This window comes from Sinocyclocheilus grahami, unplaced genomic scaffold (genome assembly GCF_001515645.1).
Source record: "Sinocyclocheilus grahami isolate Dianchi unplaced genomic scaffold, SAMN03320097.WGS_v1.1 scaffold71.1, whole genome shotgun sequence".
In the NCBI taxonomy this organism is placed as follows: domain Eukaryota; kingdom Metazoa; phylum Chordata; class Actinopteri; order Cypriniformes; family Cyprinidae; genus Sinocyclocheilus; species Sinocyclocheilus grahami.
The window spans coordinates 145,553-172,444 of record NW_015505250.1 but is presented as its reverse complement, the minus strand read 5'-3'; the positions used below and the strand labels follow the sequence as shown (position 1 = coordinate 172,444).

The window sequence follows — 26,892 nt, the reverse complement described above, 5'->3', positions numbered from 1 at the left end:
TGTTTCAAAAAGGCGGGGCATAGAGGAGAAACAATAATGTACAGTATGTGGAAAATAATGTGTTTTTTTTACTTTAAACCGCATAAACACATTTCATTACACCAAATACACAAAATAATGTTCTTTTTAGCAGCATCATATGACCCCTTTAATGAGTCTGATGAACTTGTTCACAAATAGGCTGAACGAATCGATCACGAATCAGCCACGAATCACGAATCCTTTGACTCAATAAACTGCAAACTGATGAGTAGAGCTAATTTGGAGTGAACGAGGATTTGACCGATTGGCTGAAACTTTAGTTAGCCTACTTAAAAGCCGATTATTACAAATACATGTTACAAATTTCGACAGTTTTATCAGCACCCATATTAAACAGAGTTGTAATAAATAGCATTTCATTGCAACGTGCAATAATAAAAAATATTTGAGCACCAAATCCGCATATCAGAATGATTTCTGAAGGATCATGTGACACTGAAGACTGGAGTAATGATGCTGAAAATTCAGTTTTGATCACAGCAATAAATTACATTTTAACAGATATTCAAATAGAAAACAGTTGTTTTAAGCTCCATTAAAATAATATTTAAATAATATCTGACAATACTACTATTTAATTGTATTTTTAACCATTTTAACCAAATAAATGCAGCCTTGGTGAGCAAGAGACAAAAAAAAAACCCACCCCAAACTGTTAATCTGTATTTTGGATTGAGTCTTTGTCAGTTTTATCAACATGCAAATGAAACTTTTTCAGGTAAGATATTAATTTTAATGCGCCTTACTGTAAATGCACATAACAAAAAACTGCAATAAACAGAAATGGGACACAAAAAATTATGATTAACTTAAATGGAAAGTTTTTAGAGCACGTAAATACGCCACGCCAGTGTCAGCGACCATTTAATAATTTTTTTGTTCGAATGAACCAGTTCAAGGAAATAAATTGGACTTCCCATAACCAACATGTACATCTAGCATTTATGGGGCCAATTTACGAACACTTTATATGGATAAGAGTTAGTTCATGAATATTGATGAGGTCACACTGATGTTGCTTGGTAACCTCCTTAGAATGGTCCAGCGTGTGACCCAATTAATGTTAATGAAACCAAGCCTTCAGCATAATAGTATTGCTTAACTAACTTCCCAACTAGTGCCAATATACTATCATCTGCACTTCAGCCAATCAGTTCTGACATAAACTGATTAATATGCACGATTCATGTTTAATATGGACAAACAACTACATATAGTGGTTAAAGGTGCAGGTCATTAACATAAGTGGCTCTCAGAGGAAAATTAAAAGATTTTATTGGCTTCATTTATTTACACCCTGCAGGGACCTCTGGGAGATCTGCGGTTCCGACCTGTTCAGCTTGTTAATTGAGAAGCAATACAAGTCAAGTCATTTCTATAAATCAACAGGATGGTTGATGTTTTCTTGTAATCTCTCATTATAGTCCTACATGTAAAGCTGTTTTAATGGAGCAAAAGTGTCTTTTCTGCAAGTCAGAACATCTTGGTGACACCCCCATGCACCTTCTTTTCTAAAGTACTGTAGGTTAATGAATAGTGAAAGAATGAAATTGAAATGACAGTTCTTGCACAAATTGTATTTTTCAGGCTAGCACGTTCATTGAGCTTGCAAGGGTTAATAAAAAGGACTTTTGTGTTCTCCTAGGTCTACTGGTGAACAAAGTCACCGGTTAGGGGGGTGATTTAGAAATGGGACAGTTATTGAATTCACTTGAGTACAGCACTTAACCCCTAGGCTACTCCAAGGAGATTGACCCTGGAAGCAGAGTACTAAAAAGTCACTCAAGTAGCCAAATTAAATGGCCAAATTAAAGCTGTCTCCCCCCAGTGGCTGCCATTTGCAGTTCCAGTCTGATTTTGTGCAACTTTGAGACAGACAGCCCACTCTGTGATACTGTGGATCAAGTTTGTTTCTAATAAAATAAAAACAAGAAAATCCCTTGTAAAACTGAGCATGCTGAAAGTTATAGTTTGCCAAAAAATGAAAACTCTGTCATCATTTACTCACACTTATATCATACCTGTATGACTTCATTTCTTGTTGGTAACCAAACAGTTTTGTTGACCATTGGACAAAAACACATAAACATCTTGTTTTATGTTCCACAGAAAAAAATATGGTCATACAGGTTTGGAAAGACATGAGGGTGTATAATGGCGGAATTTTGATTTCTGGGTGAACTAACCCTTGAACTTTTTTTCCACCTGAGTGCTGTCCAACTGAATGACATACAGAAAGTTTGAGGAAATTGACATACAGACATACAGAAAAGTGTTTGTGTGCATTTGGTTTTAGAGGGAGAGAGAGAGAGTTCGGGAACCCAATCTGGCCCATCCAGACGACAGTGCTGGAAACAGTATCCCAAGGGTGTAATAACCTATACACCTAAATCTGATATGACAGTCCATTTGGGAGGGGACCCTGTCTTCTCCCTTCAGCGTCAGTGCAGATTCAGCCGTCTCCTAAGACGCGCCAAAGATATTTATACGCACAATTGCAGGCTGGCGAGTCGGCAGTGCCAGCTAACGTTCCTCTTCGCCTTTCTGTTCATTCTTAAAAAAAAACAAAACACAGACCTCAGCGAAGTTCAGAGCAGTTTGGGGTTGCGGTAAGAGCTTGCGGAGATGTCTGTGACACGTCAGGGGAAGACCTTCACAGGTCCACTCCACACTTATACAAAAGCCCTATGACGGTCTCACTGAGGTCCTTTATGGCAGGGGTTTTAAATCTTTAATATATCACATGGCCCCTAAATATGATCATCCTCATGCGAGGGACCCCCATCCTAAATTTAAAAGGTATCTATATAATTTCTTGTATAAAGACCCAACTTATTCTGTGAAAAATGTAATATTATATATTATAAATAAATATTATATATGTATATATATTATATAATTATATACTTATAATTTATAATATTAAATTTTTATTTCATATTGCTTATTCAGAAGTTATGTAGTTTCTAATTCTTTTCCCCTACTCATTATAGTACTGTACTGTTAGATGTATTATTTATTTATTTACTTATTTTAATATACTTTTTATTTTTTAATTAAATTTGATTTATTTACGTACAATTTTTTTATTTTTTTAATTTAAATTTTAATTATTTTCTCCAAAATTTTTCTACGGACCACCACTTTGAAAACCCCTGTCCTTTGGTATTTATTGGGGCCACCCATAAAAATTTTGTCCCAGTCCACATGTAAAGTGACGACCCAGCTGCATACACGCATAATATTCCAGTCAAACAGAGTGCAGTGATGTAATGTCACATTTTCCCAATGACAGCATTCGCTGTGCCATTTTGATTGATATTTACAGCGTTTTTTTTCTTGGTTGTTAGGGGCCGTTCACACAGGATGTGTTAATGCGGTAAAAGCAGCTAGATGGAGTTCAATATATTTTTAAAAAGACATGTTTATTATCTCCTACACACTATTGCGAATATCAGTAATCAATATGCTTGTCTATAAACGTGTACATATGCTAATAAATGTGAGATGCTCATCCCGCCCCCAGATTAATCTGATTGGTCCATTGACATGTATGCACAGACATTTATCTACTGTATCCAATTTAAAAAAACATTTTTTATTAACCTCACATAGCATCTTAGAAATGCACTGCTCATGGTGTAAGATGTGGAAAAAAAGTGAGACGCACTATAGGTGACAAAGACATCCATCTAGTGCATGTTTTCATTTTCTAACCAAAAAACAGTGTTGTGTGTGAAAAGCCTACCTTTGAATGTTTCACACATATTACGTGTACTTCACTGCGCTGAACACAGCAGCTGCTCGGATGAACGTGCAATGGGAGTCAAGCCTGTATTCCTTACCAGTAACCAAAGTAAAATCAAAGATGGCGACATGCATAAAACTGAAAGTCTTATCACTTTCTGACACGACAAGAGTCCAAACGAGCCGCGAGTTCATCCGTCAAATCTTAATTAACTGAAAGCAGTCTTTAAATTTGGGCGGAGAGCGGAGTATTTGAGTCGCGCGCAGAACACAAAACTGACAAAACTGACTCCGGTGGAAAACTGACGGGATCTAAAAATTTCAGGTGACAGACACGCAGCTAACTTCTCCATCACTGTAAGTTCCCGAAAACACGTAACACACGGTAAACACGCGTTTGTGCGGCACAGTGGCTTTCTCTCGCACTGTATGACGTGACAGACATAGTTGTCCAGTCCTGTTCCGAGAATTCGGTTGTGAGTCCTGAAAATGTACAGGTGTGAGTTTGGTTACAGAATGCGGTTGTCACACCCGTAAATAACCGAACTGTGTGTGAACGTAACCGTATTAAGGACTCAAATACAGGATTGACAACCGTATTCTGCTGCTGTGTGAACGTGGCCTTTGTGTCAGTATGTTTAAAATGCTAGCTGAAGCCATAAGGGGTGGTGGAGAGGAGAATCTTAAAAACCTGATTGTTCAAGGGGACGGTCTTTCATATATTGGGATGTGACCTGGTGTATGTGAGCACTGCTTGATTGAGTGCGAGAAATCAAAAATCAGATCATTAGAAAAACCCAACAATACATGGAAAAACATGTTTATGTAAGATTTTGAAATCATAGTTTTTATTTTTAGAGTAGACATAAACATAAACAGACATGCACTCTTTGAATGAGCCACCAGTAGTGTTGTTATTGTTAACTAAAACTTTAAAAATAATTTAAAGTTAATTGAAATAAACATGAAATAAAATGCAGATATTAGATGAAAAACATGAATGTAAAAAACTTAAATGAAAATTTGAAATATTGCCTTGGCAACTAATTAAAATAAATGTATGAACTTAAATACTGAAATAAAAAAATAAAGCTAATTGGAAATATAAAAAATTATAAATATGATAAAAGACAAAAGCACATAACAAAACTACTTAAACTAAAATGGAAAAAAAAAACTTTTTAAAGTTAAACTATATACTGTATATTCAATTGAATTGCGTTTTTTTCGGTTGTGCATTTAAATAATTTGCGTGCGTTTTATTTCTCTCCGCATTGACTGTTTGTGTGCCTGTGAGTCTGCGTGCTGAGATGAGGAAGTGCCCGCTTATAACGTGCATGTCGCTTAGCAATGATTATAAATACACTTAATTATTATAAAAATACCAGAGATGGCTTGAAAAACACAGATAAGCCATATATTGTCGCAGTTGTGTGTTTTCATGTTTTCATCAAACCTTCCTGTAACATCATGAGTTTTATTACTTCTGTGATATATATATATACACACACACACACATCCAAGTAAGCAAGCAAAAAATACTACTTAATAAATACTGTAATAGTATATAAATAATACTGGCCACCAGAAGACTGAAATCTGAGTAATAGGGGTGTGCTGATCAGGTTTCACTTAAACCATTTAGGTTTACCTTACCTGATAAGAATAGAGTTTAAGGCATTTATATGACCAACACAGTATTGGGTTATTATTAAGCATATTCTATGTAAAATAATCTATGTAACCACACTCATTGATTGTCCTGTTATCAGCCACTTTTATGTATTTCCAGCTCTCTCTCTCTCTCGGATATATTCCTCATTTGTACCTTAAATGTCTCCAGTCTCTCCTTTATTCTTTCATTCTGTCATGATATTTCTTGCCCACCTCTCTCTCTCTCTCTCTCTCTCTCTCTCTCTCTCTCTTGCTGGGCTGTTTGGTAGTGGGCATGTCTGGGTGTCATCACATCTCGATTACCACAGTTGTGATTCATGACAAGTGACTCTCTGCCTGGAGACGGGATTACAGCCCCTGTCGTCACGGTAACTGCATTGTGCCTCATTGCCCGGCAACCAGAGATGATTGTATCCCCCAAACATACAGCACAAGCTCCAATTTGCCAATGGAATTTTCAGTTGGTGCAATTTAATGACTCTGACGCTCAGACAGTTCACTTCCTTACTGATATGCTCAGATGACTAGTTCACTGACTGAACAGTAGGTTGTCATGGAACAATAGGGGGCGTTCACTAAGAACACATTTTTGTATTCCACTGCAGCGCTTTTCCATTCACTAGACAAATGTGTTTGATCATTGTGCTTGTGTATATTGCATCTATTTTATTGCGCATGTTCTAAAAAACATGGCGCTGAAGTAATGTTTTTTTTTTAATTCCACTGCCCAGCGTCTTATGTTTTTAAACACAAAAATGTGTTTTATGTAAATCATTCCTTAGGGGGCTATTCACACAGAACATTGCATTTCACTGTGTTGCTTTTCCATTGTTTTTCTATGTAAACATGTGCTAGATGGAAGTGATTATGTATGCGTCTTGCATATTTTGCAGCATCTTGTACAAAAAAATGTAAAGAATTTTGTGGGGTTTTTTCTTTCCACTGACATGTCTTGCATTTTTAAAAGTTAAAACTTCTGTGTGAGTGGCCCCTTACTGTGTTCTTTTTGATAGTAATTAATTTTTTTTTACTTTTAAGGTCACTGTTTTTGATATTACACCTTGTTGTAAAATGTATATCTGCAACAGTTTCATATTTTTGCTATAAATGTTATTTTAATTTAATTTAGTTTGAAATATAATAGGATTGCAGGGTGCTCATTTAGAAGACAAAAAAATTTGGTTTTATATCATAGATAGTCGGCTGTTTTCTCACAACTTTCCTTTAAAAAACACATCTTTATGTGGGGGAATTGTCGGTTGAAATATTTATTAAGTGTCTCTAAAATGATCAAAATGCAGAATATTTGTTTCAGAGCAAAAAGGCCTTTGGTCATTTTTGCTACTCTGTCCTTAGGAGGCAATTATAAGAAAGTTATTTGTATTGTATGTATATTTTAAACAGATAATAGAGCCGAGTAAAGGGTCAGTGGGGTTAAACGCCTTTGCACAGAACCAACCACTAACTGTCATACAAATGCAAATTAATCATGATGTTGAAAGACCGACTAGCTCATAACAGCGATGACCTCTGCTTCTGAGACCCCCTCGTGGAACTGTGATTAACAAGCCTGCATGTGTCTTTGTGTGTCTGTTTCCTCCTCCGTAGAGAGAGAGAGAGACAGTGAAAGATGGAGAGATGGGAGGTGAGAAGAGGGCGAAACTGTATTGGAACGACATGCTGGCTCGTTAATATGACACTGTGCATTTCATTTAAACACAATTAGGATATGGTGAGGCCCGACAGTCACACACACATACTAGAAACTTTTATTTTCATAAAGTTGCCAGATGACAGTATTAGTCAAATTTTGGTTTTAGAGGCTGTTCAAACAGAGCGTATTTTTGTATTCCACTGCACTGCTTTGTTGTTTTTCTATGTAAACATGCTCTAGATGGGCGTCTTTGAATGTTGCGTTCTCGTCTTGTGCATGAAATGGCATTTAAAAAAACAACAACATTCAAGTTAAAAGTTTAGCTTAAAAAAAACACCTTGAATTTTTTAAATTTCACTCCCTGCAAAAATGTGTTCTGTGTGAATGACCTCTTATTGAACTAGATTTTTTTTTACATTTTGTGAAGAATTGTAAGTGGTTTGTGGTTCTTGCATGTGCAGAAGTCACTACTATAATGCTATTGTTTTGCAAGTGCTTGCTAGGGTGTTGCCATGTGGTTGCTAAGGAGTTCTGAGTGTTTGTGTGTGCGTGTGTGTGTTTCTATTTATGACCTCATTAATTCCATCCAAGTATTTTTTAGGGCACACCTATGCGGTTGCTAGGGTGTTCTGGGTAGTTGCTCAGCAGTCCATGTAACCCTCTGTAGCTGCATTTAGATAATGGCATAATACAGCTGTCAATCCGGGTAATGATTCTGTTCACACTTTTCATATGTTAACTGAAGTGACGGGTTAAATTTGGCCATGAAAATGTATTTTATCACTGCCACTATGGTTACAGGTGGTATTAATGGCTACGATGAGAATAGAAATGGGGATACAATTTATTGACTCATTCACACAGACAGTTTTCAAACTGTTCCTGGCTGCTGTTGAAGGAACAGGATATTTTGAGAGCCACACCTGCTAGTAAATGCTTTTGTCAATTCCAAACACTGTGTGAATATACTCTGGTCCTTAGATACATCTTGGGTCCCTCCTTCAATGCCAGTCTATTTATTTTAAGTGTATTGTTTTTATCGTTCAAGAGGTTCAGATCCAGACCCATGATGACCTTCTAGAAGAAAACTGAAGTTTTCTTAAATTTTTAGACAGTTGTAGATATTTGCAAAGAGTTATATGGCCTTGATTTATAGAACAACATATAAATAAAAATAGTAACTTTTTATAGTGGCTGTTCCTGCGCCTTTACAGCTCGTATCTGCTAAAAACATCTGTTTTGGTTCTGATTATCATGTTTATCGTGCTGAAATCATGTGTTTTAAACCATATGAGTTTAAACTTCTGATATACGGTTTTCTGAGCGCACACATCCGAAGCACACGTACAGAAAGCGGCTGTCACAGCATGTGAGTACTAAACTAAGTTCTCATTCACACACAAGTTTACGTTAAAAACACACGAGTTACAAAAACAGTCGGTTATGTCTGTGAAGGTAAACAGCTGGGAAATAAATCGCTTGTTTATTTTAGATCTGTGTGGCAGCAGCAATATACAGTAGCCTAAATAAATCAATAAATCCACTGCTCTGTTGTCTCCTCTGAGGCTGGGACTCTAAATAGTGTTCTGTGCTCGTCTGTGCAGCTAAAGACAGAACAGTTAGCTTGTTTTGCTCAAACTTTCGCCACGGCATTAGAGCTGGTACACCGTTGTCACTTGCAAAATCAAAATGACGGTGCCTTGAGTGGAAGTTTACAGATTAAGGGGCGGTAATATTATAATGAGATCCCTTTGCCACGTCACCAAGGGAGCGAAATCAGACGCGCTCATTTTCTCAGACGCTTGCAGAAAAAGGCTTCCCAAAACAAAGTGATTGGGTTAATCTTTTTCACGTTTCCTTGGTTGGTAGATGCACCAAGGACCTGATTATAGCACTTACAACCTGGAAAAGTTAGATTTTCAAGATATGTCACCTTTAAGTGCAAGTGTTATTTTATAATTCAATGTTTTGAAGCAGATCCTGGAGAAACTCTACAATCTCTAGCGGCTTTTGATCATTATGATTATTTAATTAGCTGATGAATCACTCTTCACCGTTATTTCTCACTCTGAATGGTTTGATGGGGAGTCATGGCCATCAGCACAGAGTACTGTAAGCCTGACTCATTAATGGTTCTCACATATGACTCAGTGAAAATGTGCAGTTGATGCTGTTGCCTTGGAACACTTACATGCATTTTTTTAAAAGAAATTAATACTTATTATCCAGCCAGGATGCATTAAATATTCATCATGAATATTTATATTCATGAAAGAATTCTGAAAAAAAAACAATGCATCACGGTTTCCAAAAAAAAAAAAAATTTAAGCAGTGCAGCTGTTTTCAACATTGATAATAAGAAATGTTTTCTGAGAAAAAAATTACCATATTAGAAATATTTCTAAATGATCGTGTAACACTGATTTATTTTCTATTTAATTCAGCTAATTATAAAAATGTATGTTATGTGATATGTAATCTTTTTTTTTTTTTTTTAAATAGAGGATTTGTGTATGACAGCCGGAATAATCTACAAATGCGAGGTCTCATTGTGCTGCTAATGTCAAAAGCAGCCGGTCCATGTCCCAGTAACAGTGACCCGATTTGTGATGGTATGGTCAGCGGCATCTACCCCAGGTAAAGATACCTTTCTTTCTCTTTTTTTTTTCTCTTTCTAAGGGTCATGGGGCTCTAACAGCTTGTAACTTTGGCCATAAGTGAGAAATGATTGCTACCACACAAAGGCTTAGTAAAAGTGAGAGAGGGAGGGAGACCAGACAGAAAGATGTTTGAAAGACAGCAAGAGAAAAGAATATGGAGAGGGGAAGGACTGTTTGTGTTATCTATAGACATTGCTAGTTTACACATAACATGTCCATAGACTAGATCATCATTTGCAACCTTGTAAAGCCAACTGTATCATATTTAATACATGATTTTCTAGGTCTCTAAATTATCAACATGATCAAAACTTTGCTGAAACACCTCTTGCTGAAACACCTCTTGCACACAATCTACTATTTGCATCCTGATTAATAATTAATACTTGTTTAGTAAGTAAAGGGCCTTTGATTCTAAAAATGTCCACGTAGTAAACATGTCTTTTTGCTGTGAAATCATGAGACTTTCATCTTACTTTTTAGCCATATAAATAACACATCTACACCAACTGCATATTTTTGCTCCGTTTCAGAGTTTTTTTCCTCTTTGAGTATCATCTCCATATTCTCACTATATCATAATATATGGACCATAAAATCCTGATGTCCCATACATAAAACACATATGCAAACTTTTTAAAAATAAAAGATTCAGTAAACTATTTCAGGCTTTACAGGACACATTTTGCCCTCAGTAGATCATTTTAAATGGTCTAGTCTGGTGACAAATGCATTTTTTAAAGTACAAATATTCCATGCAGTCTCTCAAGGTTATGGAAAGTCATGGTAATTACAAAAGAATTGGCAAAATGTTGTTTAAGCAATCAAAAAATATACAGTTACCTTCTCTGCTGCTCTGTGGAGAAGCCTTTGTAATCTATGAAACAAACCTTGTGAGGTATTATATTACAGCGGACACTGTTTGTTAAAGTTGTCTTCAACTCTTTAAATAAAGTTTGCCTGCTCAAATCCACACCCTGATGAAGGATCTTCAAGTCACAATGTGTTAGTTGTGGTTTTTAAAGTTGTAGCTGTATTTTAATATAGCCGTTTTAATATCATACCCCAATTATTTTGTTTTACAGACCGCCATCAGTGGTTTTAGATATAGTATAGCATGTCAGTTTTAGGAGTATAGCATATCACACCGCAGGAGATGTCAACTTCCCAAAAGTATTCAATGTCAGCATATAAGTGCTTGCTTGTGTGTGTTCGTGGTGGGAGAGGTGGAGAGAGATTAATAAAAATTAAACAAAGAAAAAACATATTCTTGGCCGGTATCCGGGCATCAGGTTTAGAGAAGTTTTTTCATTTGGACACCTTGAAAGCTACAGGCCGCTGAAGATTGTATTTCAGAGACGATGAGGTTCCAATTTCACCTGAGGCCTATTAGAAATGTAGCCGTTTTCTCTTTCCATAAGCGAAAGTGAAAAAAGAGCATGACATTTGTTTTTAAAGCGTAGCATTGATTTCGGTGAGAACAAGGTTTATTGCAAAACAAGATCTATGGTGACTGTGTTGCATGCGTGTGTGTAATAGACAGATCATCGGAAACAGGATATGAAAGTGTGTGTAGGGTAAATTATGTCCAGTTAAGGACAAGAAATTGACACATGCAGCACACACACTCTTGTGCAACCACTTCCACTGCTGCGCTTCAGAAGGACTCTTGCTCTAAACAGGCTGGTGTGTGTGTGTGTGTGTGTAAGTCCTTTGGCTGCAGTGCCAGGGAGTTACCAGAAGCGGCTGTTGTACTTGGCAGTGAGTGTGTGTGTGTGTGTGTGTGTGCATGCGCAAGCTGTCTGAATGAACTCTTTCTCTCTCTCGCCGAGTGGGGAAAGAGAGTGTCAAAGCAAGTGAGAGGAGGGACCACCACACATCGCTACACTTTCCCCTCATTTTCTTGCTTCTACAACCCCACATTTCCCACTAAAGAGGAAGTGACCTCATAGTTCCACAGCTGGAAGGTGGGTGTCATGGAAACAAGATGGTGATGTAGTTGCCCTGAGGCTTGTAAGACTCAAGGCTGACCCATCGTGGGTGTGTGTGTGTGTGTGTTAAAAAAGGGTGAAGTGAGTGATGGAGAAACGCACATACACACATCCAAACAATTACACGCATTTAAATGGATAGTTTACCCAAAAATGTCATTATTTTTACACCTGTATGACTTAATTCTTCTGTGGAACACAAAAAGTGAATTAATGAAAAATATCCTGGCTAGTCTTTTCAATATACTATATTCCAAATTTTCTAAAGTTGTATGCTTGTCTTGTGTGACAAATAGAACCAAATTTAAGCTAGAAGAGAATGATGTCAGACAAATTTCTGAATTAATCAGACGTTCTTCTGAATCGGATCTTTTCCATGAATCAGTTTATCTGGTTTACAATGAATGATTCTGAGTGATTCATTTACATTTGGATTGAACTGTTCAGTTTGCTGATAATTAGATCAAAATTTAGGAGAGAAGAGAGAAGTAGTGAAGATTCATTCATGAATCAGACATTCTTCTGAATCTTTTTATTTATTTATTTAGTAAATCAGTTGTTCTGATTCACAATTAATTATTACAGTTGGACTGAACTGTTCAACTACGTGATCCCATTAACAGTTATCTGGAGGGGAATTTAAATATGATGCACACATTGTCTGGACCCCTTTTGTGATACTATTATTGTGCTTTAGACCAGAATTTTTTTCTAAATTTCTCCTTTTGTGTTCAGCAAAAGGAAGGCATACCTCTTTCTAACATATAGAGCTTTTTTTCTTCCTCTCTGTCTGTATTTTTCTCTTTCTTTGTCAGTCGTCTCTCTTTCCTTTCAACTTCCCCCCTTCCCTCCCTCTTCCGATGACACCTTTTGCTCTCTCGTTCCTGGTTAGAGGTGTGTTTGATGGTGGTGATGGATGGATTGCTGTGCTGCTCTCCTCCTCCTTGACATGCAGCATTTGTAAAATGTCCCTTTGAGTCACTTTCTCTCTCACACACACTGTGTTGTGTGGTTGTGTGTGCATGGTAAGTGTGTGTGTTCACTTTGACAGAAATGCTCATGGTTTGGGGGGGGGGGGGGGATCGCATACATGCACGAGTGCATCTTGCTGAGAGAGACGTCTGTTTGAATGATTGCTCGACAGTTCTTTTAAGGGACCTATGAAACTCGAGTGTGACATTCAGCAGACTTTGGCTGTGTCCGAAAGCTGAAAAAAAGCATTGTAGTCACTAAAAGTTTGCTTTGTTATCTCCTAAAGTCCTCTTGAATTTGTTTTAGATTATTAGACATTATGGCATCCTGGTGGAAGAATTTTTTTTAAAGGAAATTTTAATATTTCACTGGGTAGAAAGACCAACATGTGAATGAAATTTCTAAAAAGTGCATGATACACTCACTTAAGATGGTTACATTGTTTAATTCGGTAAGAAGACATGCACACAAACTATGATGGAAAAATGAATAAATTACAAGATTTGCTTCAGAGAAGTGCCTCAAGTCATGCGACTGAATAATTGCATTTTTTTTATTGCACCAATTTCCCTGAAAGAGATGGAATTGCTGCTTTTTTCGCAAATTGTTTTTGCAATATTCAGATTTTTTGCAACTTGACATTGATGTTTATTTATTTGTACTTATTTATTTTTTGTTATGAACATTACAGAATCTAACTGATTGACAAATTTAATGAGTGCAAATGTTTAACTGAAAATGAAATCTTATACTATCGTTCAGAAGTTTGGGTCAGATATTAGTTCTTTTATTCAGCAAGGTTGCATTCAATTGATCAAAATTGACAGTAAACACATTTATAGAGTTACAAAAATTATATTTAAAATAAATTCTGTTCGTTTATACTTTCGATTCATCAAAGCATCAAAGAAATTTGAGGCTGAGCATCAAAGAAAGCCTCAAGAAAGCATCAAAGAAAGTAAGAAAATGTATTACTATTTACAATGTTTTCAATGTTGATAGCAGCAAATCAGCATATTAGAATGATACTGATATAGAGTGACACACTGAATACTGGAGTAATGGTTGTTGAAAATTCAGCTTTATCATCACAAGAATACATTACATTTGAAAATATATTTAAATAGAAAACAGTTATTTTAAATTATAATAATATTCGTGTCATGACAACTCTCGGAGGGATTGGCATGGTAATGTACAGGACAATGTTAATGTATTTACAGACCGCAAGTACCGAGACCTACTACTGCCACAACATGCTGCTGTGAGCATGTAAGAAATATTGCTGCTGCAAATAAAACATACATGAAATAACCCCCCACAAAGCAGGGGACATAGAAGGGACAATACAAGGCAAACCCCCAACAAGCAGATCTATCGCCAAGACATATGTACTGCGGCTGCTCCGAAGAGCCATGTGAACCACATGTATTACTATCTATGTGTGCCTGGGCTACCACGCCGACCGGCTTAACACTAGTGGCCTATGACTATGTGAGCCTTGGCTACCACGCCGACCGGCTTAACAATAGTGGCCTATGGCACTTTGAACCTTGGCTACCACGCCGACCGGCTTAACAATAGTGGCCTATGGCAATTTGAGCCTTGGCTACCACGTCGACTGGTTTAACACTAGTGGCCTATGACTATGTCAGCCTTGGCAACCACGTCGACCGGTTTAACACTAGTGGCCTATGACTATGTGAGCCTTGGCTACCACGCCGACCGGCTTAACTCTAATTAGACGCACACTATGTGTAATGTTTAATTAACAAAATGGATATACGTTAGAATATAAATGTTCTTTCTCCATTTTCTGAATTACACAGCACAGCGAGAGCACGCCACAAAAGCACATTTCTCCGAACTACACTACCCATAATGCATTTCACTCGGAACTAACTGTTACCTCCGTAGATAGTGACCTTCAGCGTCTCCCGCAACACTGTCATTGATATGACTGCGATAAGCGTGTGCTTCTGACGCTGTGTGCAGCTGAAATCAACCACAAACTCATCACAATGAAAACATCGACCATAGAAATAACGACTGTGAACACTGGGATAATCACCGATGTATATGGCGAACCCCCATTGAAATGCATACACAAGATGTGTCCTCAGAGCGATTACATATGCTCTAAACTGCGTTTTGCTCCAGCTGTATAAACACAGATGCTAAATGCTGCTGCTAATATGCTTAATATTCGCTCCTGCATACAATGCAAACTGCTAACATGACACTTAGTTTAAACTTGATTATGGTTGCTCATTATTGAATTCAATTTGGCAGACCACGCAATACATACAGCGATATGGATTAGAAGAGCATTCGCTTATCTTAGATGTTGATTTCGCTGTTCTGAAGCAAGCTGCAACTGCTATGGCAAGCACTAGTCATTAGTGATGTCCGGTTCACGAACGAATCGTTCGATTTAACAGGTTCTTGCCTACTAGACTGACACAGCACGTCTGAACCAAACTGGTTCTTTTGGACAACTGATTCTGTGCTAATGTTGAGCGGTTCTCGTTCTCGAGTCAAGAACCGGTTGCATCGGTTTTCGGATCACCAGTACACTCAACCAAGAACCGTTTCTTTTGGACGCGTCCGATTTGAGAACCGGTGAGCTGATGATACTGCGCATGCACGATTCAGCATGAAGCTACCGAACAGATTGCCTGCTATGACTGACAGCACGTCTGAACCAAACTGGTTCTTTTGGACAACTGATTCTGTGCTAATGTTATGAGCACGGGTAAACCAAAGACTTGAACGAAGAGCAATCTTGCGAAATGTAAGTTTATTTAATAACAAATAAATCAAAATGGATTATGAATAGTAAGTGGATTATGGTTTCTGCGCTGATGACAACTAATTTATTTACTTTATATCTTCAAGACTTAAATCCTCATATGCACATCACTGCCTGTTACTGTATTTGGGTGCTTAGTTGCAAAACTTAATTGTAAACTTTTCAGATCATGATTATGTTGTTTTAACTGACTGAAGTTATAATTACTGACTTTATATATTTGAATGTGAATTTTCATCCAGGCCCGGGACGATAGACTTGACATCATTACGTCATCGCGAATTACATCATTACGTTAGGGCGTAAAAGAACCGATGAACCGGTTTTCTGAACCGTATCATTGAAATGAACTGTCCGAAAGAACCGGACTTCCCATCACTTCTAGTCATATATTTGAATGTTGAGCAGCGAGCTCAATTATTGGCTACCGATACAGGAGAGAACCAATCAGCTGTGCCATGTGATAATGATGTCATTAGGTCAGATTGAGCTAGACCTATCGGACTGCGCCATCTAGAGTTTCATGCCAGAACTCTGTATTTCACAGTATTTTTCCTGTGTTTTTGATCAAATAAATGTAGCCTTGGTGAGCGTAAGAGACTTCTTTCAAAAACACAAAAAAATCTTACCAAGCCTAACATTTTAAAAGATATACATTCTTTTTTAATATACATGACATACCGTATGCTGAATAGAGCAGACTGAACAGAAGAAACAGTCTTATTTAGTGCTGGCAGTTATATAGGTGGTTTCTGTGGTGTTTTGTGTGTGTCTTGTGTTAAGAGTTGAACTCGCATCATAACGAGTTTAGAAGCAAAACCATCTCTGATCTTTCATCAAAACATCATCTGGCTGAGATACTGTGTGACAGGTTTAGTGATGCTTTTGGTCAACTGACATCTTGACCTCTAAGGTGATCTGCTGTGAGCTTGCAGGCACACGCTCCACTGCGCTTCAGGGTTAAATTGGCAGAGAAAATGGAGCAGACAGAGAAAGGAGGCGTGTCAGGGGGCGGAACCCCTCTGCGCCATGGCATCGGTTGCTATGCAACTGAGTTCTGAGGCTATTTATACTCCCTGTGCTGCCCCTCCCACTGACTTCAAAAAAAAAAAAATGTAGACAGCATAGCAGCAGATTTGGGGGGAAATTAGATTTCGATTCAACTCCGTCTGTCTGCACACAGCCAAAACACTGCAGCCAGTCCAAGGATGACGGAGACAAAGACTATAAAAATAATTTCAGTACAGAAAACTATAAATTAAAAAACACTAGTCACAAATATCATCACTATTACTAATGAGTGGTCAAATCAGCAACTCCGTGCTGGCAGCCACAAGGTGTTGAGAAGGACACACGCACATTCGCACACCTTGGCCACATTCACACTGCAGCTAAATGTTACCCCCTTTTTTTTTGACTGACATGAACTTTTAAATGTGGCATTAAAATAGTCAAACTTGGCATGTTAATCTGAATTAAATAAATGGAGGCAATCATTATGAACCTCATGTTTCATGGAGGCTGCCGTGAAATTACACATCAATTAAGAACAAGGGCAAGGAGGCGGAAAAGTGCAGAAATTGTATTATTGGCATTCTGTGGTCTCATTGTCTTCCACACTAATGGAAATGAAGTACGCCAATGATAGTGAATGATTATGAATGATAAAACATTATATCAGACTATTCATGCTGTATTTTTTTTACATTTCTTCTTAATTTTTTATTACATTTCATTTTTGCAGTTGTAATTTTTTACATTATTTTACAAAACTGACTTAAAATGTCACATTTTATGCATTTTGTGCTGTTCATGTATTTTAAATTCTTAATTTTTATTCTTTTTCATTTAGTTTTTTTATTTTTAAATCTAGTTTATTTAAAAATTGTAAATGACAAATGTCACATCTAAAGCATTTTAGGTCAGTTCACACTGTTTTTTAATTCTTTATTTTTAAATTCAGTAATTTTTTAAGTACGCCAATGATAGTGAATGATTATGAATGATAAAACATTATATCAGACTATTCATGCTGTATTTTTTTTACATTTCTTCTTAATTTTTTATTACATTTCATTTTTGCAGTTGTAATTTTTTACATTATTTTACAAAACTGACTTAAAATGTCACATTTTATGCATTTTGTGCTGTTCATGTATTTTAAATTCTTAATTTTTATTCTTTTTCATTTAGTTTTTTTATTTTTAAATCTAGTTTATTTAAAAATTGTAAATGACAAATGTCACATCTAAAGCATTTTAGGTCAGTTCACACTGTGTTTTTTAATTCTTTATTTTTAAATTCAGTAATTTTTTTATTTTAATTAAAAATGTCACATTTAATATGATTTGGGCTGTTCACAATATCTTTCAAGAACAGACCCGTGTCACATGTGAACGTAGTCCTACAGACTTTTTCAGGCTCTGAGATCTCAAATCTTTTGTAGAAGACAACTTTTGGCCTGCATTTATAGTCAACATAAAATGCTATTCACTACACATTTTACTTCCATAATCAGTTGCATTTCTGAGCGAAACAGGATATTCATTGAGAAAAATGTTGGGTGGGACTTCCCTCAGGATTGGTTAGGCTTGCAAAAAGTGGACATTTCGTATTCATCAGGATAACAAAAGACAAGTAGGTCCCTACAACTCTTGACCTGAGATGATAGATACATACAATTACACTTCTTTAAATTATGTTTGAGTTTCCCCAGTAATCCTCATCCATTGTAAGCCACATCAAAATCTCAGATCTGTATTAACTCAGCCAACGCGCCAGTGTCATCTGAAGTGAAACTGCCCGGGATCGGTGGCTGCATGGACAAGAGAGCACTGCACAATAGGGATGATTGAGCCCAGGAGATGGTCCATTAAAGAACAGCATTTAATGACAACAAGAATTATTGCAGTGCTTTGTAATTACCCAAGCATTGACTTAGCACTTGTGTGTGTGTGAGCAGAAACGGCCACAGCGATTCTCTCACATTGCCAAACTGAAGAGAATCCCTTCATCAAATATGCTTTTTCTTCATTCTCTCACCCTCTTTACTTTCCACGTCTCTCACTCTGAAGGAGGGGTAAGTGGTCATCAGCGCTAACGTCTCTGTCTTGTGTCTGGAAGGTGGTTATCGCTGAGACCTCAATGGTCCAAGCTGATTATGGTCCTGCAAATCAACATTTGATTATAACGTCCGTGTGATGGCGTTGTGATAATCGGGCAGGGCACGTCTGATAATCAGTGGCAGTTGGTATTTTGTGAAGTGCATTATGGTCACCAGGACACTTGACACTCTCTCAGGTTTATTTGTTCTGCAGAAGAATATTTGGGCTAAAATCACTCCCTTTCCATATAAAGTGTGCTATAGCATCTGGGACTGTTTATAGATGTAATACCCTCTCAGAATCACAATATTTCTCTCTTTCTGTCTCTTTGTCAGTCAGAGGAACTTGGCTGAGATCACAGAGCTGATTCACACAGCCTTCCTGGTGCATCGTGGGATTGTTAATCTGAAGGAGTGGACGAACTCGGACGGCCCCCTCAAAGACATGCAGTTTGGGAACAAGATGGCCGTTCTGAGTGGCGATTTCCTGTTGGCGAATGCCTGCACGGGGTTGGCCCAGCTCAATGACACCAAGGTATTTAATGAGTTCTGTAAAAAGTCTCCAGGTTTTTCCATTGCCTGCTCTTCGCTTGCTCCAGGCTCCGTAATGAAAGAAACCCTGCTCTGAGTTCGTTGTTGTAAAATTTGTGCACAAATAATAATCTGTACACATTTTCCTAGCTATCCACACTACCATTCAAAGGTTTGAGAATAGTAAGATTTTTTTTTAAAGAAATTAATACTTTTATTCAGCAGGATTGCATTATATTGATCAAAAGTGACATTTGAAGACATTTATATAGTTACAAAATATTTCTATTTCAAATAAATCCATTCATGAAAGAATCCCCCCAAAAATGTTGAGCAGCACAACATTTTTCTACATAGATGATGATAAGAAATGTTTCTTGAGCAAAAAATCATCATATTAGAATGATTTCTGAAAAATCGTGTGGAAGGAAATTTCAGCTTTGCAATCAAAGGAATAAATTACATTTAAAAATATATTAAAATAGTTATTTTAAATGGAAAACATTTCTTCTAAATTGTGATAGTATTTCAGAATATTGCTGTTGTTATTGTATATTTGATCAAATAAATGCAAACATAGTGAGCATGTTTTCTTTCAAAAACATTACAAAAACATTGCCTACAAATCATTATATCTGCACTGTTATTTACTTCACTGGTTTGCACTCTATCTGCCATGTGCCTTGTGCTGCTTTATATATTTGTATATTTGTATAGTTGTATTTTATATTTAATTTGTATCTATCTGTATTTATGTTCTACTGTTAGTGTTATCTGTATGCACCAAGGGTCTGAGAGTAACGCAATTTCAATTCTCTGTGTATGTACTGTACATGTGGAAGAATTGACAATAAAGCAGACTTGACTTGACTTGACTAAAAAATCTTAACTGCCCCAGACATTTGAAGATAAGGACATTCAAAAATATCATTAAGAAAATCCTAAAAGGGAAGGGTTGTTAAATGTATTTATTTATTTTTATTTATTTATTTAGCATTTTCATAATTAAGAAATACATGAATACAGAATTACTATGAATAATTTATCCAGTTGAGAACATCCCAGTAATCCCCAAATAGAGGTTTTGTCAGATTTAGCTTACTTCTGGTATTTTAGTACTAAAAAATAGCTAAATAGAGAAACGCATCTCTTCATACTAGAGGTGTGAGCCACTTCCATCACATTTGTTTTTTATGCAAAACACTGAAGAAAATCATTTCACCAGCTTCTGACTTCCTTCTCAAAGACTTTGTTCTCCATGCTGAACGCTGTGTGTGTCCTCTCTTTCTAATTTCCATACACTTGCATTCTCCCTCATTCTCTTGTGCTCTATATGAGTGTGTGCGAGTGTGTGAGCATATGTCTCCTACACCCCTCATTAAGTGTCAGTGTTCTCCTCCAGCTCTAATTAGAGTCGCAGTCAAAGCACCGTCTAACTGCATGAGGCCAGCAGCCCCACTGCCTCACTCCGCTCAGGGTTACAGCATCTCACTAGAGCGTCTTTTTGAATATCTTACAGCGTTATGAATGGCCAGTACAGATAGAAAGTGATGGTAGGATACATCAGGACATTTTAGAGCAGTGTTTCCCAACCTTTTTTCTGTTATGCACCCCTAGAGTCCTATTGATTTTGCTCAAATAACCCTGAAGTGTGTTACTTTTAACTCATAGGTTCTGTTCTAGCTACGTAAGCTGGGCTCAAAATCAAGTAGACCATTATAGGTTACTGAATTGAAACGCGCTACATAGGCAGCAACACAATGCATCATACAAATGGCACTCTTTCCAAGACCTACTTAAGTACACCTACACGTACCACTAGTTGGGATTCACTGTTTTAGAGGAAATTGCTTGTCATATCATAATATTAACAGACTAAGTAAAAAGGGATTTGCACTACAAACCCTAACATTTCATGTCTATGTGTCTCTGTAACACACAGACACACTCAGATGCACTATGCAGGAGTATGCTGACAGGATCTGTCACCAAGTGCGGCTCTAGAATGCAGCTCTCCCCGTGGAAGAAAACAAACTCTTTTCCTTCTGTGTAGCCTCAGACACATGGACGCACACTCAAGCTCACTTTAATGTGTGCATGACCGGACACGGAAATGACTGCAGGGGATTTAGGCGATCAGCAGATTGTGGCACTAATATAAAGAACAGATTATGTGTTTTTTGTTTTTTTTGCTCAAGAGGAGCTCAGCATTCAGACAGCCAGACATCTTACAGTCAGGTCTTGCACCTGATTTTGTCTGTGTGTTTAGTACAGACTTTCTTTAGGTAGATGGTGTGGTGTAATTCAGTGGGTTTAGAAGTATGTATTGGCGTGTTTTATAGCACCTCCTGCTGGACGAAAGTGGAAAACTTTCTCTCTCTCACCTGTTTAGTGCTTTTTTTTGATGCCTCAGTGTCCGCCTCAACTCTAGTTTAACGATTTAAGGAAGGTTTTATTTATTATATTATTATTTTGAAAACTTAACCTTTTTGTCTGTTTCTGTCTACATCTGTGATTTAAATATAAATTTTTTTAAATGCAAATTGACATTGTAACAATGATGGTTTGAACCTTGTAATGTAAACGTTTTTTTGAGACTGGGTAGTTTTACAGACAGATGAAGACACGTACACTTCGGTTCAAAAGTAATCAGTAATTTTTTTAAAATAAATTAATATTTTTATTCTGCAAGGATGCATTTAATTGATTAAAAATGACAGTAAGTGTATTTATAATGTTTCATTATTTCTTTCAAATGTTTCAAATATTTATATTTCAAATAAATGCTGTTCTTTTGAACTTTCTATTCAACAAAGATGCTGAAAAAAACATCACGGTTTCCATAAAAATATTAGGCAGCACAGCTGTTTTCAACATTGATATTGAGAAATATTTCTTGAGCAGCAAATCAGCATATTAGAATGATTTCTGAAGGATCACGTGACACTGAAAACTGGAGTAATTACTTCTGAAAATTCAGCTTTGCCAACCACAGGAATAAATTACATTTTTAGCATATTAAAATAGTAAACATGGATTTTAATTGTAATCATATTTCATAATATTAGTGTTTTTGCTGTATTTGATCAAATAAAAATCTTACCAACCCCAAACAGTAGTGTATACGTACTAATAATACTAATGCTAAGTAATAATTATATACTTTTTATTAAAAAGAAATAATACTGCAAAATGTAGTTTTTGTCGTTTAAAAATATATGTGCTTAATAAATTTTCTCAGTTTAGTTGCCATTAGCAGCTGTGGACAGAAGGTCATTTTAAGCCCTCGTCTTTAGTGAACACACACACATACTGAAGAGAGTGTGAGTAAAAATCCTTTTTTGTGTGAAACTGAACCTGTTGTGCAGCGAACCATGATTAAAACCACACACACTCTGTTCTGATCCACTGAACTAGTGACTGAGTGACAGGATGTCCAGCCAATCAGAGATCAGACTCTTTAGCTAGAAGTCAAACTTCCACAGATGAACTTACAATTAGCAAAAGTGATTAAAAATATATTTTAAGTGTTCAGTTTTTTAATAGTCTCTTGATGTAACTGACATCCACCCAGCCAGAACCGTCCGAACGCATCTCCCTCTTAAAGCTGCTGTCTATGTAAATGAGGGCGAGGCCCCATTGCATTAGCGGTTCAGTTAGCATGAGAGCATTAGCGGTGGAAATCAGACGTTCCCTCTCTGCAGCAAAGCGCTTTTTCCCCTTGATTGATCTGTATTATGTATCGCGGCCTTGAGTGGGATCCTGACTTAGTAGACTGTGTGTGTGTTTGAGTGAGAGAGAGTGGGATTCTGGCTCAACACTAGTATAAACGGTAAAGGGATCCATGAGAGGCTGTCTCCTCTTTCTTCTCCTCACAGACCTGTCGGCGAAACACGACTCCAGTTGGATTTGGGAATGAGACGAGACGGAGGGAGGGCAGCTTATCTGATACTTTCCAAAAAAAGCCCCCCCACTTCACACACACGCGCACACACACATACATATGTAAACTCACACAAAATACATAAACGTACATAAACACACAGTTCAAACACACATGCATTCTCTCTCTCTCTCTCACACACACACACACACACACACACACACACACACACGTGCATGCTTTAATTTCTCAGTGTGGAGTGTGTGAAGCCGCACATCTGGCTGCGCTATAGGGGCTCTCTGTCTTCTCTGGGCTCTGGGTAGAGGAGTCAAGTTCCTCACTGTTTCCTCAAAGATCTGGTTACTCAGAGGGCAGAGAGAAAAGGAGAGAAGGAAAGAGTGAGAAAAACAAAGTTTGAGAGAGAAAATTTGGGGAACGGAGAGGAGTAGCATAATACTAAATATGAGGAATAGCTCAGTGTCTGGAAGAAAGGCCTCCGCTATTCTAGTTCCCTGGAGATTCTGCCTGTGATCTTATGATTCAACAGGCCGGCCTTTCTGGAAAAGAGGAAAAAGAATGACGAAGGGTGAAAAAGAGGTGGAGAATGTAGGCTAAGGCAATGGATGGAAGGGATAGGAAAGCATGTGATTGAATGAAAGAAAGAGCTGTCGGTGACTCAGTCCAGCTGACTGTTGTGGAGTAGATGTAACGGTGTAGCGCCCCCCCTCAGGAGCACTATGGTTACTACATGATCCAGAGTACTTTAAAGCAATAATTCACCCCAAAAATTAAGTGGAACACAAAAGAAGTCATTTTGAAGAAATGACCTGAATAGAACGGTCTCTTTTTAATTATACGGTTTGAGGAATGATGCTTTTAAGCTTTCAAAGATGCAAAAACACTATCAAACTATTTCATATAACTTTTGAAATCGTACAACTAAAATTTAAGTTGTTCAATAATAATCTTAGTCCGCTGTTAACCTGTCTGGACTAGTCTGATTCATAACACATCATTCAGATTTATTTATGAACTGGATTAACTGAATAATTGAAATGATGTGAATCAAAAGAATGGTTCATTTACAATTGCTACTTCTCTCATGAACTTCCATGAATGTGTTATGGAGAGCTAGGTGCATGTTTTTATACAGTATTTGTCTTTAGAATAACAACTTTATTGACCTCTGATTGTGGAAATTGTTTCATCATGTTGCTTTTTTATATTATTCCTTTTAACATGTTTTTGTGATATGTTTTTTTATATAAACAACAAAGTGTGTGTGTATATATATATATATATATATCTATCCTGATTATAGTAATTACAGCTAATATTTTTATAGCTATTTAATAAAAAAGCAATTTTAATAGCTAATATTTTACATTTTAAAAGATCAAGTCTTGCTTTATGTTGGAATTCTATGAGAAAATATATGTTGAGATCCTTTAGGATTGGTTTTCTTGTTTTCTTTCAGAGCGAGTATAATTCTTCAAAATGACTTGTTTTGTGTTCCACAGAAGTCAGTCAGTCATACGGTACAGGCTTGGAACAACATGAGATTGAATAAAATATAACCTGCTATATTTATGTGTGTATTTTGCATTTACATATTTGTAGTTCAAAAGATCAGTCCAATCAAAACTCAACTATCAGATGATATTCTATACAGTAGTTGTTAGAATTTTTTTGTGCTGGGAGTAGAGTTCTGTGGTTGTGTGTGTGTTAAAGAGAGAAACTGAATCATTAAGCTTGTGCAGATGTCAGAGTCCTCATTAAGGTCTGTATCCTCTGGACATGGCATCTGTTTAATAACTGAAGTGCTGGTTATTCTATCTGTCCGTCCCTCAGATGCTCTTTTAGACTGAGTGGACTGGAAAAAGTCTTCCCATATTCCCAAACAGCTCATGTCCTAATAAATACTAATTTCAGAACAGATGGGGCTGATCCGTTATCAACACTCTTATTCGCAGACGCTTAATTTATGTGGAAAATATTTTGCTAGCCTAAGTGTTATAATGTTATTATAATGTTATCATGTTTGTTATAGGTGGTGGAGCTGATCTCCAGTGCAATCGGAGATGTGGTGCAAGGAATCTATCACGAGAGCTCCAGTTCTGCAGAGGTATGACGTTCAGCCCACTGCACTTGCCACATATAACCAACCACCAGTGGCATTCTATGAGAAACAAACTATATTGATAATAAAGAAATAACTGAAATTTGCAGTGACATCTGAGCAAAGTGTTATTTCTATAGTAATATTGTACCTTCATGTCTTTGAGTGATGATATATAGGCTAACACGAGAGCTCCAGTTCTGCAGAGGTATGACGTTCAGCCCACTGCACTTGCCACATATAACCACCAGTGGCATTCTATGAGAAACAAACTATATTGATAATAAAGAAATAACTGAAATTTGCAGTGACATCTGAGCAAAGTGTTATTTCTATAGTAATATTGTACCTTCATGTCTTTGAGTGATGATATATAGGCTAAATATGTAACTTAAATGATTTTAGCAAATGGCTGCAATATAACAAAGAGTGAAAAATTTAAGGGGGTCTGAATACTTTCCGTACCCACTGTATATATACACACACACACACACACACACATATATATATGTGTATATATATATGTGTGTGTATATGTATGTATGTATGTATGTATGTATGTGTGTGTGTATGTATATTTGTTTATATGTGTATATACGAAATATATAGTGATATGATTTTTTCCCCCCATTGTTTAATTTTACATTTTTAGTCAGCAAGAACGGATGAAACCAAAATGTTCTATTCACCAAAGAATCGTGATTTTTTTTTTTTTTACGATTTTTCCAAAAATATTAAGCAGCACAACTGTTTTCGACATTGACTACAATAAGAAAAGTTTCTTGATCACCAAATCAGCATATTAGAATGATTTCTGAAGGATCGTGTGACGCTAAAGACTGGTGTAATGGCTGCTGAAAATTCAGCTTTGCCATCACAGGAATAAATTACATTTTTAATTAATTTCCAAAATGAAATTGTTTGTAATATTTAATATTTTACTGTATTTTTAATCAAATCAGTGCAACGTTGGTGAGAATAAGAGACTTCCTTCAAAAACATAAAGTCAACTTTTGAACAGTAATGTGCCTGTTTATGAAACATTGTCTTTTGTTATATTCCCGTTGTGTCACCTGTTTTATAGAAGCAACCACTCAAAGCCATATGTAAATGACTGTAAGGCACGACCTCTCTGGTTTATTGCTTTAATAAACATGTGCCATCTATGAGATGTAATATGTGTCATTGCTAAGATTAAGCTTTATTTTCCTCATAAATTAATTAAAATCGAGTACCAGAGGAAACTTTACACACACACACACACACACACATATATATATGTGTATATATATATGTGTGTGTATATGTATGTATGTATGTATGTATGTGTGTGTGTATGTATATTTGTTTATATGTGTATATACGAAATATATAGTGATATGATTTTTTCCCCCCATTGTTTAATTTTACATTTTTAGTCAGCAAGAACGGATGAAACCAAAATGTTCTATTCACCAAAGAATCGTGATTTTTTTTTTTTTACGATTTTTCCAAAAAATATTAAGCAGCACAACTGTTTTCGACATTGACTACAATAAGAAAAGTTTCTTGATAACCAAATCAGCATATTAGAATGATTTCTGAAGGATCGTGTGACACTAAAGACTGGTGTAATGGCTGCTGAAAATTCAGCTTTGCCATCACAGGAATAAATTACATTTTTAATTAATTTCCAAAATGAAATTGTTTGTAATATTTAATATT

The 26,892-nt window shown here is 36.6% G+C and overlaps 1 protein-coding gene across 1 annotated transcript in view; it reads left to right on the top strand.

The window, feature by feature from the left end:
* The window catches only part of LOC107585477 (decaprenyl-diphosphate synthase subunit 2-like), a 33,849-nt gene that overhangs the window by 1,057 nt on the left and 5,900 nt on the right, over positions 1–26,892 (top strand). The window contains exons 2-4 of the mRNA XM_016272504.1: positions 9,620–9,754; positions 18,992–19,190; positions 25,120–25,194. Coding sequence (XP_016127990.1) covers positions 9,620–9,754; positions 18,992–19,190; positions 25,120–25,194 — 409 coding nt within the window. The remainder of the gene's footprint in view (positions 1–9,619; positions 9,755–18,991; positions 19,191–25,119; positions 25,195–26,892) is intronic.